Source organism: Malus domestica, chromosome 01 (genome assembly GCF_042453785.1).
Source record: "Malus domestica chromosome 01, GDT2T_hap1".
Classification (NCBI taxonomy): Eukaryota; Viridiplantae; Streptophyta; class Magnoliopsida; order Rosales; family Rosaceae; genus Malus; species Malus domestica.
Genome location: NC_091661.1, coordinates 5,221,766 through 5,234,262, shown reverse-complemented (window position 1 = coordinate 5,234,262; position 12,497 = coordinate 5,221,766). Strand labels below are relative to the sequence as shown.

The 12,497-nt window shown below is 39.4% G+C and overlaps 1 protein-coding gene across 1 annotated transcript; it reads left to right on the top strand.

Annotated features, from left to right (window-relative positions):
* The first annotated feature begins 4,485 nt into the window (after positions 1 to 4,485).
* Positions 4,486 to 11,984, top strand: LOC139193932 (protein NODULATION SIGNALING PATHWAY 2-like). The gene is made up of 3 exons (XM_070817781.1): positions 4,486 to 4,844; positions 5,220 to 5,373; positions 11,751 to 11,984. Exons 1-3 carry the CDS (start codon positions 4,486 to 4,488, stop codon positions 11,982 to 11,984), a joined length of 747 nt encoding a protein of 248 aa, XP_070673882.1.
* The last annotated feature ends 513 nt before the right edge of the window (positions 11,985 to 12,497 follow it).

Here is a 12,497-nt window from a genome sequence, read left to right as displayed (position 1 = left end):
CTTGAATGTGATTTGGAACGCATTCCTAAATCTCATTCATACTCTGGCCAGAGATTCTAAATCATATCATAGAGTATTCTCCCTCAAACAGTTTGAAGGTTAGAGATCCCTTGTTGCGCATTCACTTGCCTCCATGGCTAAGTGGCTTAACCCCAACGATGCCGTGGACACCCTCCTGATGGAGTGACTTTGACATAATCAAAGATCAAGGACTTAACCACAAGACAACTATGATGGCTCAGGTCAAAGGACTACTTTGCATTATCACAACCATGAGTTCTCATGTGACATGAGTATGAGAACTCTTCGTTGATCGCGTTCAATGAACTCATTCTCTACTGAGCACCTACGTACTTGTCTTGATGTCACACACACCAATGACTCGAGACTAGTCACTCTCCCTGAGAGAAGACATAGCACGTACCGATCTTGACGGACTGTCAATGCCCAATTGGCAATCCTATGATCAGGAACATTTAGGATGTGTCTACGAAAGAATGGTCTCATGAATCTAACTTCATTAGATTACATTCTTCCAATCACATATTCCTTGGACTTTATCGTTTGAGCATATAACATTTATATGAGACGGCTCAAACAATAATCTTTGCCCTTTATAGTTAAACTAGATTAGTTTAACATGTGAAATGTCCGTAAAGTATCATCATATGATTGGTTTTAGGGCACATTTCCAACAAGATCTATGAACATCCTTGCAATAGTTTATTTGAGGGACACTTTGTGATGCTAATTTTGTAACTTTTTTCAACGATCCAAACCATATGTACTTTAATACATCATTCATAGATCATTCTCATAAAAATATAGACAAATCCAAGATGATTACGACATCCAATTATGGTAAAGAAAATGGACAGATACGGTATTTCAAAGAAACACTATTATGACTACCATTCAATCCAACAATCAAATGATTTCGGATTTGAATGACTTTTGGTAAATGTGATCCTTGAATGAAGGCCCTTGAATGAAGGCCCTTGAATGAAGGCCTAAAAATGAATGGTTGGATGGTTGAAATATGGTGCAAAGTGTGTCATACAAAAAAATCCCTTAAATAAGTTTGTTTGCGATATTCTCAACGAAAAGGGATTGATACGTATACATATACCAAAGAAACGTCCCACTCTGTATTTGTAGTGATGCTGCATCTATTGATGCTGCATATGGAGTCTACTACCAAGGTGACCCCTAGGGTAATGCTCATTGTAATCTTTAGGGTAAGGGTATGTAAATCACATTTCCCTTGATTTAAGGGAGGAGACTGATTGGGGTAATGTCTTTGTGTAAGGTTTAGATTAGGTAGGCAACATGCCTTCTTCTTTTCTTGTCGGTTGCTTGTTGCAGCCATCTTTCCCATCTCTTTTTCCTCTCTCTTCTCATATATACCTAGACTCACTCTTGTACAAACATACATGAAATATACATTGAAACTTTAAACTAGAAAATCTACATGGTATCGGAGCAGGTTTTAGTCAACATATTTCCTTCAATCTTAAGCCATGGCTGAAGAAGATTTAGTCAACATAGAGGGTGACATCTCGCATACCCATCCTTCAAATTTCTCAGACGTCGAGTTAAGACCAATCAATGTTTGTGTTCAGTTATCTTGAATGAGTTTAATTATCTCCCTTGGTCTCAAGTTGTGTCTCTTGCTCTTGGAGGCAAAGGGAAATTAGGGTTTGTAAATGGTAGTGTGGAAGCTCCAGACATCTCTTCCTCTACATATGGTGCATGGCTTTGCAAGGATTAACTTGTTATGTCCTTACTGCTCAACACCATGGAGAAACATGTTGCTGAGATTTTTAGCTACTACAATTCTTCATGTGAGCTTTGGAAAGCCTTGCAGGATATGTATAGAAATCAAAACAACTATGCACGTGTTTTTTAACTTAAGAAAGACATTGCCAGTGCCCAACAAGGAGGGAAAGCATTTGTTCAACACCTTGGATGCCTCAAGGCTATGCGGAATGAGTTAGATGTATACCTTCCACATACCACAGATCCTGCCATTCTCCTGAAACAAGTCGAGGAAGACATAATCTACCAGCTGTTGGGGAGTTTGAACTCCGAGTACGAGGATCTAAGGAGGCACATCTTGATGAGTCAAGAGCTTCCCACCTTCAACAATGTCCGTGAACTATCCAACGAAAAGAAGCAAGGAAGAAGGTGATGACTGCTGAGCACAACTTGAGATTGACTAAGACTCGTGCATATGCCTCAAATTACAAAACCTTAGAGGCTAAGGTGTACAAGGGTAGAAATCCACACCTAAAATGCAAATATTGCAATGGCGTTGGTCATGTGGAAGACAAGTGTTGGGAACTTCATCCTAAACTCAAGCCTAAGTTCAGTAAAGATCGAAAAATGATACCAAGGTCCTCACAGCAATTTCAACCTCAGTACAAGGCCCAACTTGCTAATGCTTATCCCTCTATTATCTCACAAGGATCCATGGAGTTCACTGCCAATCCATTGTCTCTTATCAATGAGTTTGCAACTTATCTTCAAAGCAAGGGACACAGAGAAGGTTCACAAGCTCAAGGAAATGAAGAGAACAATCATGCAACTATGTTAGGATAGTTTGTCGGCTTTCTTGCTGGAAATGAGAAAGTTTCACGGGATGAAGCACCAGGTATACTCAAAGCATTCACTACTGCCTTGTTAACTAGTACTGAAAATGATTGTTGGATAATTGATTCAGTAGCCACAAATCATATGACAAACGAAATCACAAATTTGCATCATTTTAAACGTTTTTCAAATCCCTCACATGTGTCTATTGCAAATGGAAAAACTATTTTAGTTTTGGGAAAAGGAGAAATAAACTTACTCTTACACAAAACACCTTCCACTGCCTTTACCAACCTTTCCTTTCCAACTTCTGTCAATTGGAAAGATCACAAACATCCTAACTGCCATACCATGTTCTAACCAAATAACGTGATGTTTCAGGATGTTCTCACCATGAAGATGATTAGTATAAATGGACTTTACTACATGTGCAAGAACGCCTATTTTAGTCAGGCTCTTCAAGCTCAATCAAAGTCCATAGAAGAAAACCAACTTTGGCATAAGAGATTAGCTCACCCCTCTAAAGTTATCTTGTCTAAACTATTTCCAAATTTTTTTAAATCTCATTTTTCTTGTGATACTTGTCAATTTTCTAAGTTTACTAGACTACCTTTTGGTAACTCAATGTCTAGGACAAGTAAACTTTTTGAAATGGTGCACACCGATATATGGGGACCAACAACTGAATCAATAGAAGGGTTTAGGTACTTTGTCTTATTTGTTGATGACTTCTCTCGAATGAGTTTTGTGTATCTTATGAAATCAAAGAGTGAAATCCAAACTATTTTCAAAGATTTTCATATGCATGTTAAAACACAATTTCAATCAGACATTAAGGTGTTGAGATAAGATAATGGCACTGAATTTCTATCCAACAACATGCTTCAATACATAAGTTCTAAGGGCATAATACATCAAACCAGCTGTGTAGGGACTCCCCAACAAAATGGAGTAACCAAGAGAAAAAATAGAGATCTCTTGGAGAAGATTCATGCTCTTATGCTTCACATGCATGTTCCAAAGAAATTTTGGTCATTAGCCATCCTCATTGCCACTTATCTCATTAACCGACTCCCAAGTTGCGTGCTAGGGTTTAAATCTCCCCTACGAAGTACTCAAGGGTAGAAAAATTGATTTGACACACCTCAAGGTTTTTGGATGTGTTTGCTTTGTTCACATTCAAGCCTTGAACCGTGACAAATTAGATGCTAGGGCAACCAAGTGTGTGTTTGTGGGGTATTTTTCCACCCAAAAGGGATACAAGTGCTACAATCCAGTCACTAAGAAGTGTGTTGTGTCAAGGGATGTGAAATTTGAAGAAGATTGCCCTTATTTTACTCACAAAGGGTATACTGCAGGTCAGGAGGAGGAACTATTTGAAATGTTTCCACTTCCTTCGGTTATTAATAATCCAGTGTTGAAAGAAATCGTCCTCGAACCAGAAAACCTCCAACTAGGCTGCAAGACTATGTTACTTATGCCTCACGGTATCCTATCAATGAAAGTATCAGCCTTGGTGAGTTCTCAACATCTCATGCTGCATTTCTCTGTGAAATTGATAAACACAGTGAACTTAGAAGCTTTCAAGAGGCATATCTCCTCCCACAATGGAATTAAGCCATGGAAGATGAGCTTCATGCTCTAGAAGAAAATAAAACTTGGAGCTTGGTTCAACTACCACCAGGAAAAAAAGCTGTTGGAAGTCGTTGGATTTACAAGATTAAATTCAAGGTTGATGGTTCTATCGAGAGACACAAGGCCAGGCTTGTTGCTTGAGGGTTCACTCAAACCTTTGGGGTAGATTACAAGGAAACATTTGCACCTATGGTCAAGATGAATTCAATGAGGGTTCTACTCTCAGTTGCAATCAATTGTGGGTGAACTCTTTATCAAATGGATGCGAAGAATGCTTTCCTTCACGGAGAGTTACAAGAAGATGCGTACATGCAGCCTCCTTCATGTTATAATGGTATTAAAGGCAACATGGTTTGTAAACTACACAAGGCCATCTATGGATTGAAACAATCCCCCAAAGCTTGGTATGACAAGCTCAGCTCAGTTCTAGAGAATGTTGGATTCCTACAAAGTAATGTTGACTCCTCATTGTTTGTAAGAACTGGCACTAGTGGGAAATTGGTGGTGCTTATCTATGTGGATGATCTCATCATCACAGGAGATAATGCTACTAAAATTGAGGCACTAAAACTCTCACTACGCCAAACCTTTGCAATCAAAGACCCGGGAAACCTGAAGTATTTTTTGGGCATCGAAATGGCAACCTCTTCAAAGGGATTGTTTCTACATCAATGAAAATATGTATTGGATCTTCTTCAGAAATAAAAAATGATTGATTGCAAACCTGCCATCACTCATGTGGACTCTAAACTAAAGCTCAACACAGATGGAGAAGCCATGCATGATGTGAGCTACTATCAACGACTGGTGGGTAAACTTATATATCTTATCATCACACACCCTGATATTACATATGCAATGAGCTTGACAAGCCAATTTATGCATTCTCCTATGGTTAATCATCTTAACATGGTTAAGAGAGTCATGCGTTATCTCAAGGGTTTGATAGGACAATGAATCATCATGCGTAACAACAATTCCACTACCATCAGTGGCTACACTGATGCAGATTGGGCAGGGAATGCACTTTATAGGAAATCTATCATGGGCTATTGCACGTTTGTTGGTGGAAATCTTGTCACTTGGAATCGTAAGAAGCAACATGTCATTGCTCGTTTTAGCGCAGAGGCTGAATATCGAGCCATGGTAGCCATTGCATGTGAACTTATATGGCTTAAAGGGCTTCTTTCAGACTTAAGGTTTACTAGTACTAATCCAATGTCTCTTATGTGTGATAATCAAGCAACCATGCACATTGCTACTAACCCTGTGTTCCATGAATGAACGAAACACATTAAAGTGGACTGTCATTTTGTTAGAGCGCAAGTGCAAACTCAAGTCATCCGGACCATCTTCACACGAATCCATGATCAATTAACAGATCTCTTTACCAAAGCTCTGGCCTCTGCTCCATTCCATCGTTTTCTAGGCAAGCTTGGCTCGATTAACCTCCTCGATCCAGCTTGAGGGGGAGTGTAGTGATGCTGCATCTACTGATGCTACATATGGAGTCTACTACCAATGTGACCCCTAAGGTAAATCTCTAGGGTAAGGCTCATTGTAATCTTTAAGGTAAGGGTAAGTAAATCACCTTTCCCTTAATTTAAGGGAGGAGACTGATTGGGGTAATGTCTTTGTGTAAGGTTTAGATTAGGTAGGCAACAAGCCTTCTTCTTTTCTTGTCGGATGCTTGCTGCAGCCATCCTTCCCATTTCTTTTCCCTCTCTCTTCTCGTATAAACCCGGACTCACTCTTGTACAAACATACATGAAATATACATTGAAACTTTAAACCAGAAAGTCTATAGTATTTCTAAATAATATTTGACATTCACAAGAGATGGCCCACGACACAAGTTGGGAGGCAGTTGAGGCCTCTCTCGTGATTTAGTGCTCATTTCATCAGCTTCTTTGTTTCCTTTTACTTGTTCAACACTTAAATCCAACATAGTTATTTTAATTAATTGAAATGGACATACTCTCCCTAGAATCGATGTCATTCAAGATGTCATGCAATTGAAAAATTCACTTATTGCAGCATAAAAAAAATGGATAGAACTTCGTTGCTGAACAAATCAACATCAGCTACTGCTTACAACCAATCATGGTTGGACACGTGTCCAAGTTTGATTAAAAAAAGCAAAACTTGAACATGTGTTCAGCCGTGATTTGTCGTAAACATCAACTGCTGCTGATCTTTCAGCAGCCAAATTCAATTCTAAAAAAGTTGTTCCCATCGATTCCCTTTCTTAGCTAGTGATTCCAATGTACTAGCATGTCCCTTTCACTATGTATTCAATCCATGCATGCAGCTTTCCTCCCTACTGCTCCGGGGTTCTGCTGATCAACTTGACTCCTGACTTACTCATTAAACTAAATATGCATTAGGAAATTAGAATTAGATGCCTCATTTTAAACTTTTTTAGATTAAACATTCATTCCTTTTTACTTTTAGATTTAGGTGCTTTAACTTTTGATTAAATCATCTATTTCACGTATATTCCTGATTTAGATGCTTTTTCAAATTATTTTAAATTAATTTCTACTCTAGAAATGCCTTCAAATAATATTTATTTAATTTATTATCTTTATCCTTTCCTCAATTTAAAAATTCAATAATATCCAAATAGATAATAACCAAATTAATTGAGGACCGATAGACTTAAATTATTAAGAATTTTCAATAAGATAATATATATAAATCATGTTAGATCCCACGTCGCCCAAGGGAGTGGATCCTCTATGCCTTATATGTACATGCTCACCTCCTTTAGCACGAGGCCTTTTGGGAGCTCACTAGTTTCGGATTCCTTATGTCACATCCCAGCCCGGGCCCCCACCACATCCCTGACTCGACTCCGTCGTAGCACGATATTGTCCGCTTTGGGCCACGATCATGCCCTCACGGTTTTGTTTTTGGGAACTCGTATGAAAACTTCCCAGTGGGTCACCCATCCTGGGATTGCTCTCGCGCGAAAACTTCGGAGTTCCAATGGAACCCGAAGCCAGTGAGCTCCCAAAAGGCCTCGTGCTAGGTAGAGATGAGAATATACATATAAGGCATACATGATCCACTCCCCTAGGCGATGTGGGATGTTACAATCCACCCCCCTTAGGGGCCCGACATCCTCGTCGGCACACATCCTGCCAGGGATTGGCTTTGATACCAAATTGTCACATCTCGGCCCGGGCCCCCACCATATCCCGACCTCGACTCCGTCATAGCACGATATTGTCCGCTTTGGGCCACGACCACGCCCTCAAGGTTTTGTTTCTGGGAACTCATACGAGAACTTCCCAGTGGGTCACCAATCCTGGGATTGCTCTCGCGCGAACTTGCTTAACTTCGGAGTTCCAATGGAACCCAAAGCCAGTGAGCTCCCAAAAGGCCTCGTGCTAAGTAGAGATGGGAATATACATATAAGGCATACAGGATTCACTCCCCTAGGCGATGTGGGATGTTACACCATAGAAACTTTGAAGTTAAGCGAGAATGGGCCAGAGCATTCCCAGGATGGGTGACTCACTGGGAAGTTCTGCTCGCGTGAGTTCCTAGAAACAAAACCGTGAGGGCGTGGTCGAGGCCCAAAGCGAACAATATCGTGCTACGGCGGAGGCGGGGCCAGGCTGTGACAAATCGTTTCTAACTTGGTACAGTCTTTACTACTGTAAGTATTATTATTCTTTCTCAATCTCTATTTTCTTCGTTAGAATTCAACTATGATTCTAACGACATTAAAATGTAACCATGCTGAGTTGAAAGTCTTCATAGTACATTAAAATGTACCAAAACAACTTATTTTTAAATTAAAACGTATCTATGCCGAATTGAAAGTCTTCATAGTACATTAAAATGTACCATTACCAAATTAAAATGTAACCATGCTGAATTAAAATGTACCCATGTTAAATCGAAGTGTGCCGATGGATTTTAGGTACGTTCTTATTTTAAATGTACCAATATGTATGTTTTAGTAACTTTCTATTTTATTGTTTGTGTCTACATTTTATATGTGTGTATTATGTATTTGCCAATTATTTAAAGAAAAAAACTTGTGCAAGTTGTCTTTTAGGTACGTTTTATGAGTCAAGATAAAACACCAATGTTGTATGAGTATTGGAAGATTTCATATTTTCATAATTTTATGAACTAATGACAATTTTGAAAATTGTAAATGCATGAATAATGAAAAGAAAACAAGATAATTTGCCAAAAGGAAATAATATAAAATGAAATTAATAATCCCCAAATTTATACGAGAATGTTTAATCAAAATTTTAAAAGAAACAAATGTTTAGTCTAAGTAATTAAAAAACAAGGCACCTATATCTTACGTGTCACGGCCCATCCCAGAAATGTACTTTATTTTATCATCGTGGTTGTGAAAAGATAGATTTACCCTTTAGCGTCGGATGTGTGTTTGTGTGGAATTAAAGAATTGAGTCAAATTGAGTCAATTAGTTCTATCCCTAACTAATTGGACCCAATTAGAACTAAAAGATTAAAGAGTTGGGATTGGTGTGCATTTTTGGACCACATAAATCCATACCCTTCTCTCTCTTTCCCATGCTCTCTCTCTCTCATCTCGCAGACTCTCTCTCTTCACTCTCCTCCGTACAGACCACCTTGAAACTGAGCCAAATCTTCATAGATCGAGGAAGAAAATGGTACCATTGTGTTCGTGAGGATCCTACGAGTTCAAAGGTACCTATTTCAGGTAAGAATTCGTTCAATTTCACGTTGAAAACTCAAGCTCCGAGTTGAACACTATTCATGAACTTTTGAATGGTTATGTTTTAGGATAATCCAAGCTTTCAGCGAACTCTAGGAGGTTCTCACGAAGCTCGGAGTGCTTCGTTGGCTCGGTTTTGACGTCGGGATCACGAGGTTCGAAGGTGGCCGGTTTTGTTGAGATTTTTCTGACATGTTTTCGAAGGATTTGAGGCTCCAAAGAGGTATAACCTTCTTCCTCTTGAAATTTGTGACATTTGGGTGAAAATTTCGTAGAAAATGGTGCAAAAACGAGGGAAAAATGGGCAATTGCAGGTCTACCCAGAATCCGGCGCTGGTGGCACTATTCTGACGTCTGGAGGTTGAAGGTGATGTGCATAAGGGCGCGTGATGCTGTGCCCTCCCCGGCACGTGAGGGCGCGTGAGCTATAGGAAATTTTTTCTAAAATTATCACGATGTTCGTGAGGTTGTGTAGGTCACATTGGTATATTCATATACCCATTTTGAGCTATTTATGAGAAGTTATTAGCTAGTTTTGCCTATATGCTTTAAAGTAACGTTTTTATAGTTAATTCGCATATAGGTGAGACTTATTTCGAGGGCGAGCGTATCCATGGGCGACTCGAGGGTTACAACTCGTCGACATATCAATGAGTGGGCTTTTGTTTTCAGTATATATTTATATACTTGATTTATTTCCCAGAAATTTGTTTTACATGAAAGTATGCTTTGAAATAATATGCCAAATGACTTTATATTCTGAATATCCATTTTCCATGGTTGCATATATATATATAAATGTGGTGTTGTGGAGGCACATGTAAGTTCAGGTAAGTTATGTTTGATTAGGTGAACTATGAACGGCTTAATCCCTATTTAGGGTATGTAGGCAGTCTAACGAGAGGTTAGATGCAGCCATTCAATAAATGAGATGAACATGTTGATTGTTTATATGAGATGCGATTAAGACAAAAGCCTTAGTTGTGAATAGAATGATTATAAATGTATTGATGAACATTGAACTCATAACCTGCACCAGGGTGATTGCGATTTAGCCAGAGAGAGTTGGCACATGCCTGTATATTATGTCACCTCCCACACCATATGCTCACATTGGATCCAATTTAGGTACACAGTCTTGTCGTACAGACCACTATAGGTGGTTCTGACTCGTAGGTGATTAACGATTTATCGCACAACTAGCATAAGGGTGTTGCATTGAGCATAACTATATTACACCCAACCTTGTCGTACAGACCATTTCAGTGGTTCCGACTTATGTGCAGTATATTGCCGTATAGGTCATAGAAATGACTCCGGCTAGATCGAGTTTAAGCTAGGAATTCAGCCTTATAAACTACCACAGGAGTTCCGGCTAACATATCACATTTCTATGAAATTATTCTTACCTGGATTGTTTACTTTGTTATATTTTGGCATGGCATACATATGAAAATGATTATGTGAAGCATGAACTAAATTGATATGATTTCAAATATATATATATATATATATATGTATGTATATGCTCATATCTTGATTCTGGGAAAATTATACATGTTTTACAGCGAGGAGTTAGTTATGCTGAATTATGAAATGGTTTTGTAAAACATTTGTTTTTGCCCACTCACGCTTTCTGTTTTACGACCCTCCAGGTTCTAAGTAAGATTGTTGTTTGTGGCTCGGGATCTTCGGCAGTTCTGACCTATTTGAATAATAGTAGGACATTCCTGGTACTATGTAACTAGTACTTGTCCTACTGGACTGCACCTAGACTTTATGCTCTGATTAGGAGTGTTTACTGTCGTAACTAACTCCTATCACTTTTTGTTTAATAGTGTACTCAAGTAATGTGGTTTTTAATTATTCGTATATTTGCTATCTTTATCGCTTCTGCACTGTGCACATGGCTACGTCACTCTCACGTGACGATCAGCATGCCTTGGCCTCGGTCGGGGTGTGTCATTATGACTACGATTGACAAACGATAGGACGTCTACATTATATTTGTTTAAAGAACAAAAATGGTAATTCGAACTTGAGTAAAGAAGATAAAATGTGTTGTTTTAGTCAGTTTGATTATCGAACAGTAGGATGTCTACATTATATTTATCGACCCCTTTTATTGGGTAATAAGCAAATTATTTTTTTTTTTATGTTAGAAAAAATTAAAAGTTAAGTGAGAGGTTTTAGGTTCGATTCTCGCCGAAGACAAATTTGAACTACATTGTTGCTACATTGATGAACTTCAAGATCAATACCGGTGAAGCTTTGGAACTACTAGTGCAACTACCTTCCAAACATCACCAGAAACATCAGATTCATTCATCCCGTTCGCCATCCATGAAGACTCGCACCACCTTGATCAGCCCCTCAGCAAACTGCTCCAAATAGAAGCAAAGCTCATGGACGTAGAGTGCATCAATCAGAACCATATAATTGGTCTTGAATCTGCCTCGCACGTAAACGAAGGAACCAAGCAAAATGCTCATATTTTGACACGAAGGATTCAAATTCAAGTGGAATTGTTGGAAGAGAGCAGCTTAACTGAACTCTTATTCACAGGTGCTGAAGCTGTTGAGGCCGAAGACCGGCCCCTTGCTTTGTACATAATTTCAAAGCTTAAAACAGTTGTATTAATGGATAATAAGGAAAATGAAGACAACCCTTTCAACAGGTTGGCATTGTTCTTCACTCAAGGCCTTTAAAACAAGAGCCTTAATGTTGCTCCTGAAATTTCCACAAACCGGTAGTTCCTGGACCGTTGGTAAACATAATGTCCGCATTTCAGATGCTCCAGGAGCTCTCTCCTTACCTCAAATTTGTGCATTTCACGGCCAACCAGGCAATTCTCGAGGCCACGCATGGTGTTAATGAAATTCATGTCATTGACTTTGACATCATGGAAGGGAGCCAGTGGCCTTCGTTGATGGTTGACCTTGCAACGAAAGGCGGCCCTGCAGCTTCCCTCAGAGTAATAGCCTTCACAGTGGACGACCAGCAACTGCTCACCAAGCCAGAATAAGGCTAAAAGAGTTCGCTGATACTCTCAACTTGCCGTTCGTGTTTGACCAGGTCAGAGAAAAAGAATTTAGTTGAATAACTGGATGCAGTACTAATAGGCAACTGCATGATCCACCTGCTTCACATGCCCAACAGAAGCTTCGCATCGGTGAGGACATTCTTGGATCATATGAGAAAACTATTACCTAAGATTGTTGTCCTAGTAGAAGAAGAGCTGTTGAATTTTTCGAGAGTATCTTCAATGTCCTTCGTAGAGTTCTTCTGCGAGGCTGTCCACCATTACACTGTGCTTTCTGACTCATTCGGGACTAGTTTTCGGGGTTTAGGGTACAAAACCGGATTGAAACAGATAGAGGAGGAGAGTTTGGGGATTAAGATTGTCGATAGTGCGATGCGGCTCCCGTGTGACAAAGAGGAAAGGATGTTGATGTGGGGGGATGGTTTTTTTGCCTCCTTGAAGGGCGGTTTTAAACCCATCCCGTTCACTTGTTACAATATTCCTCTGGCCAACTAC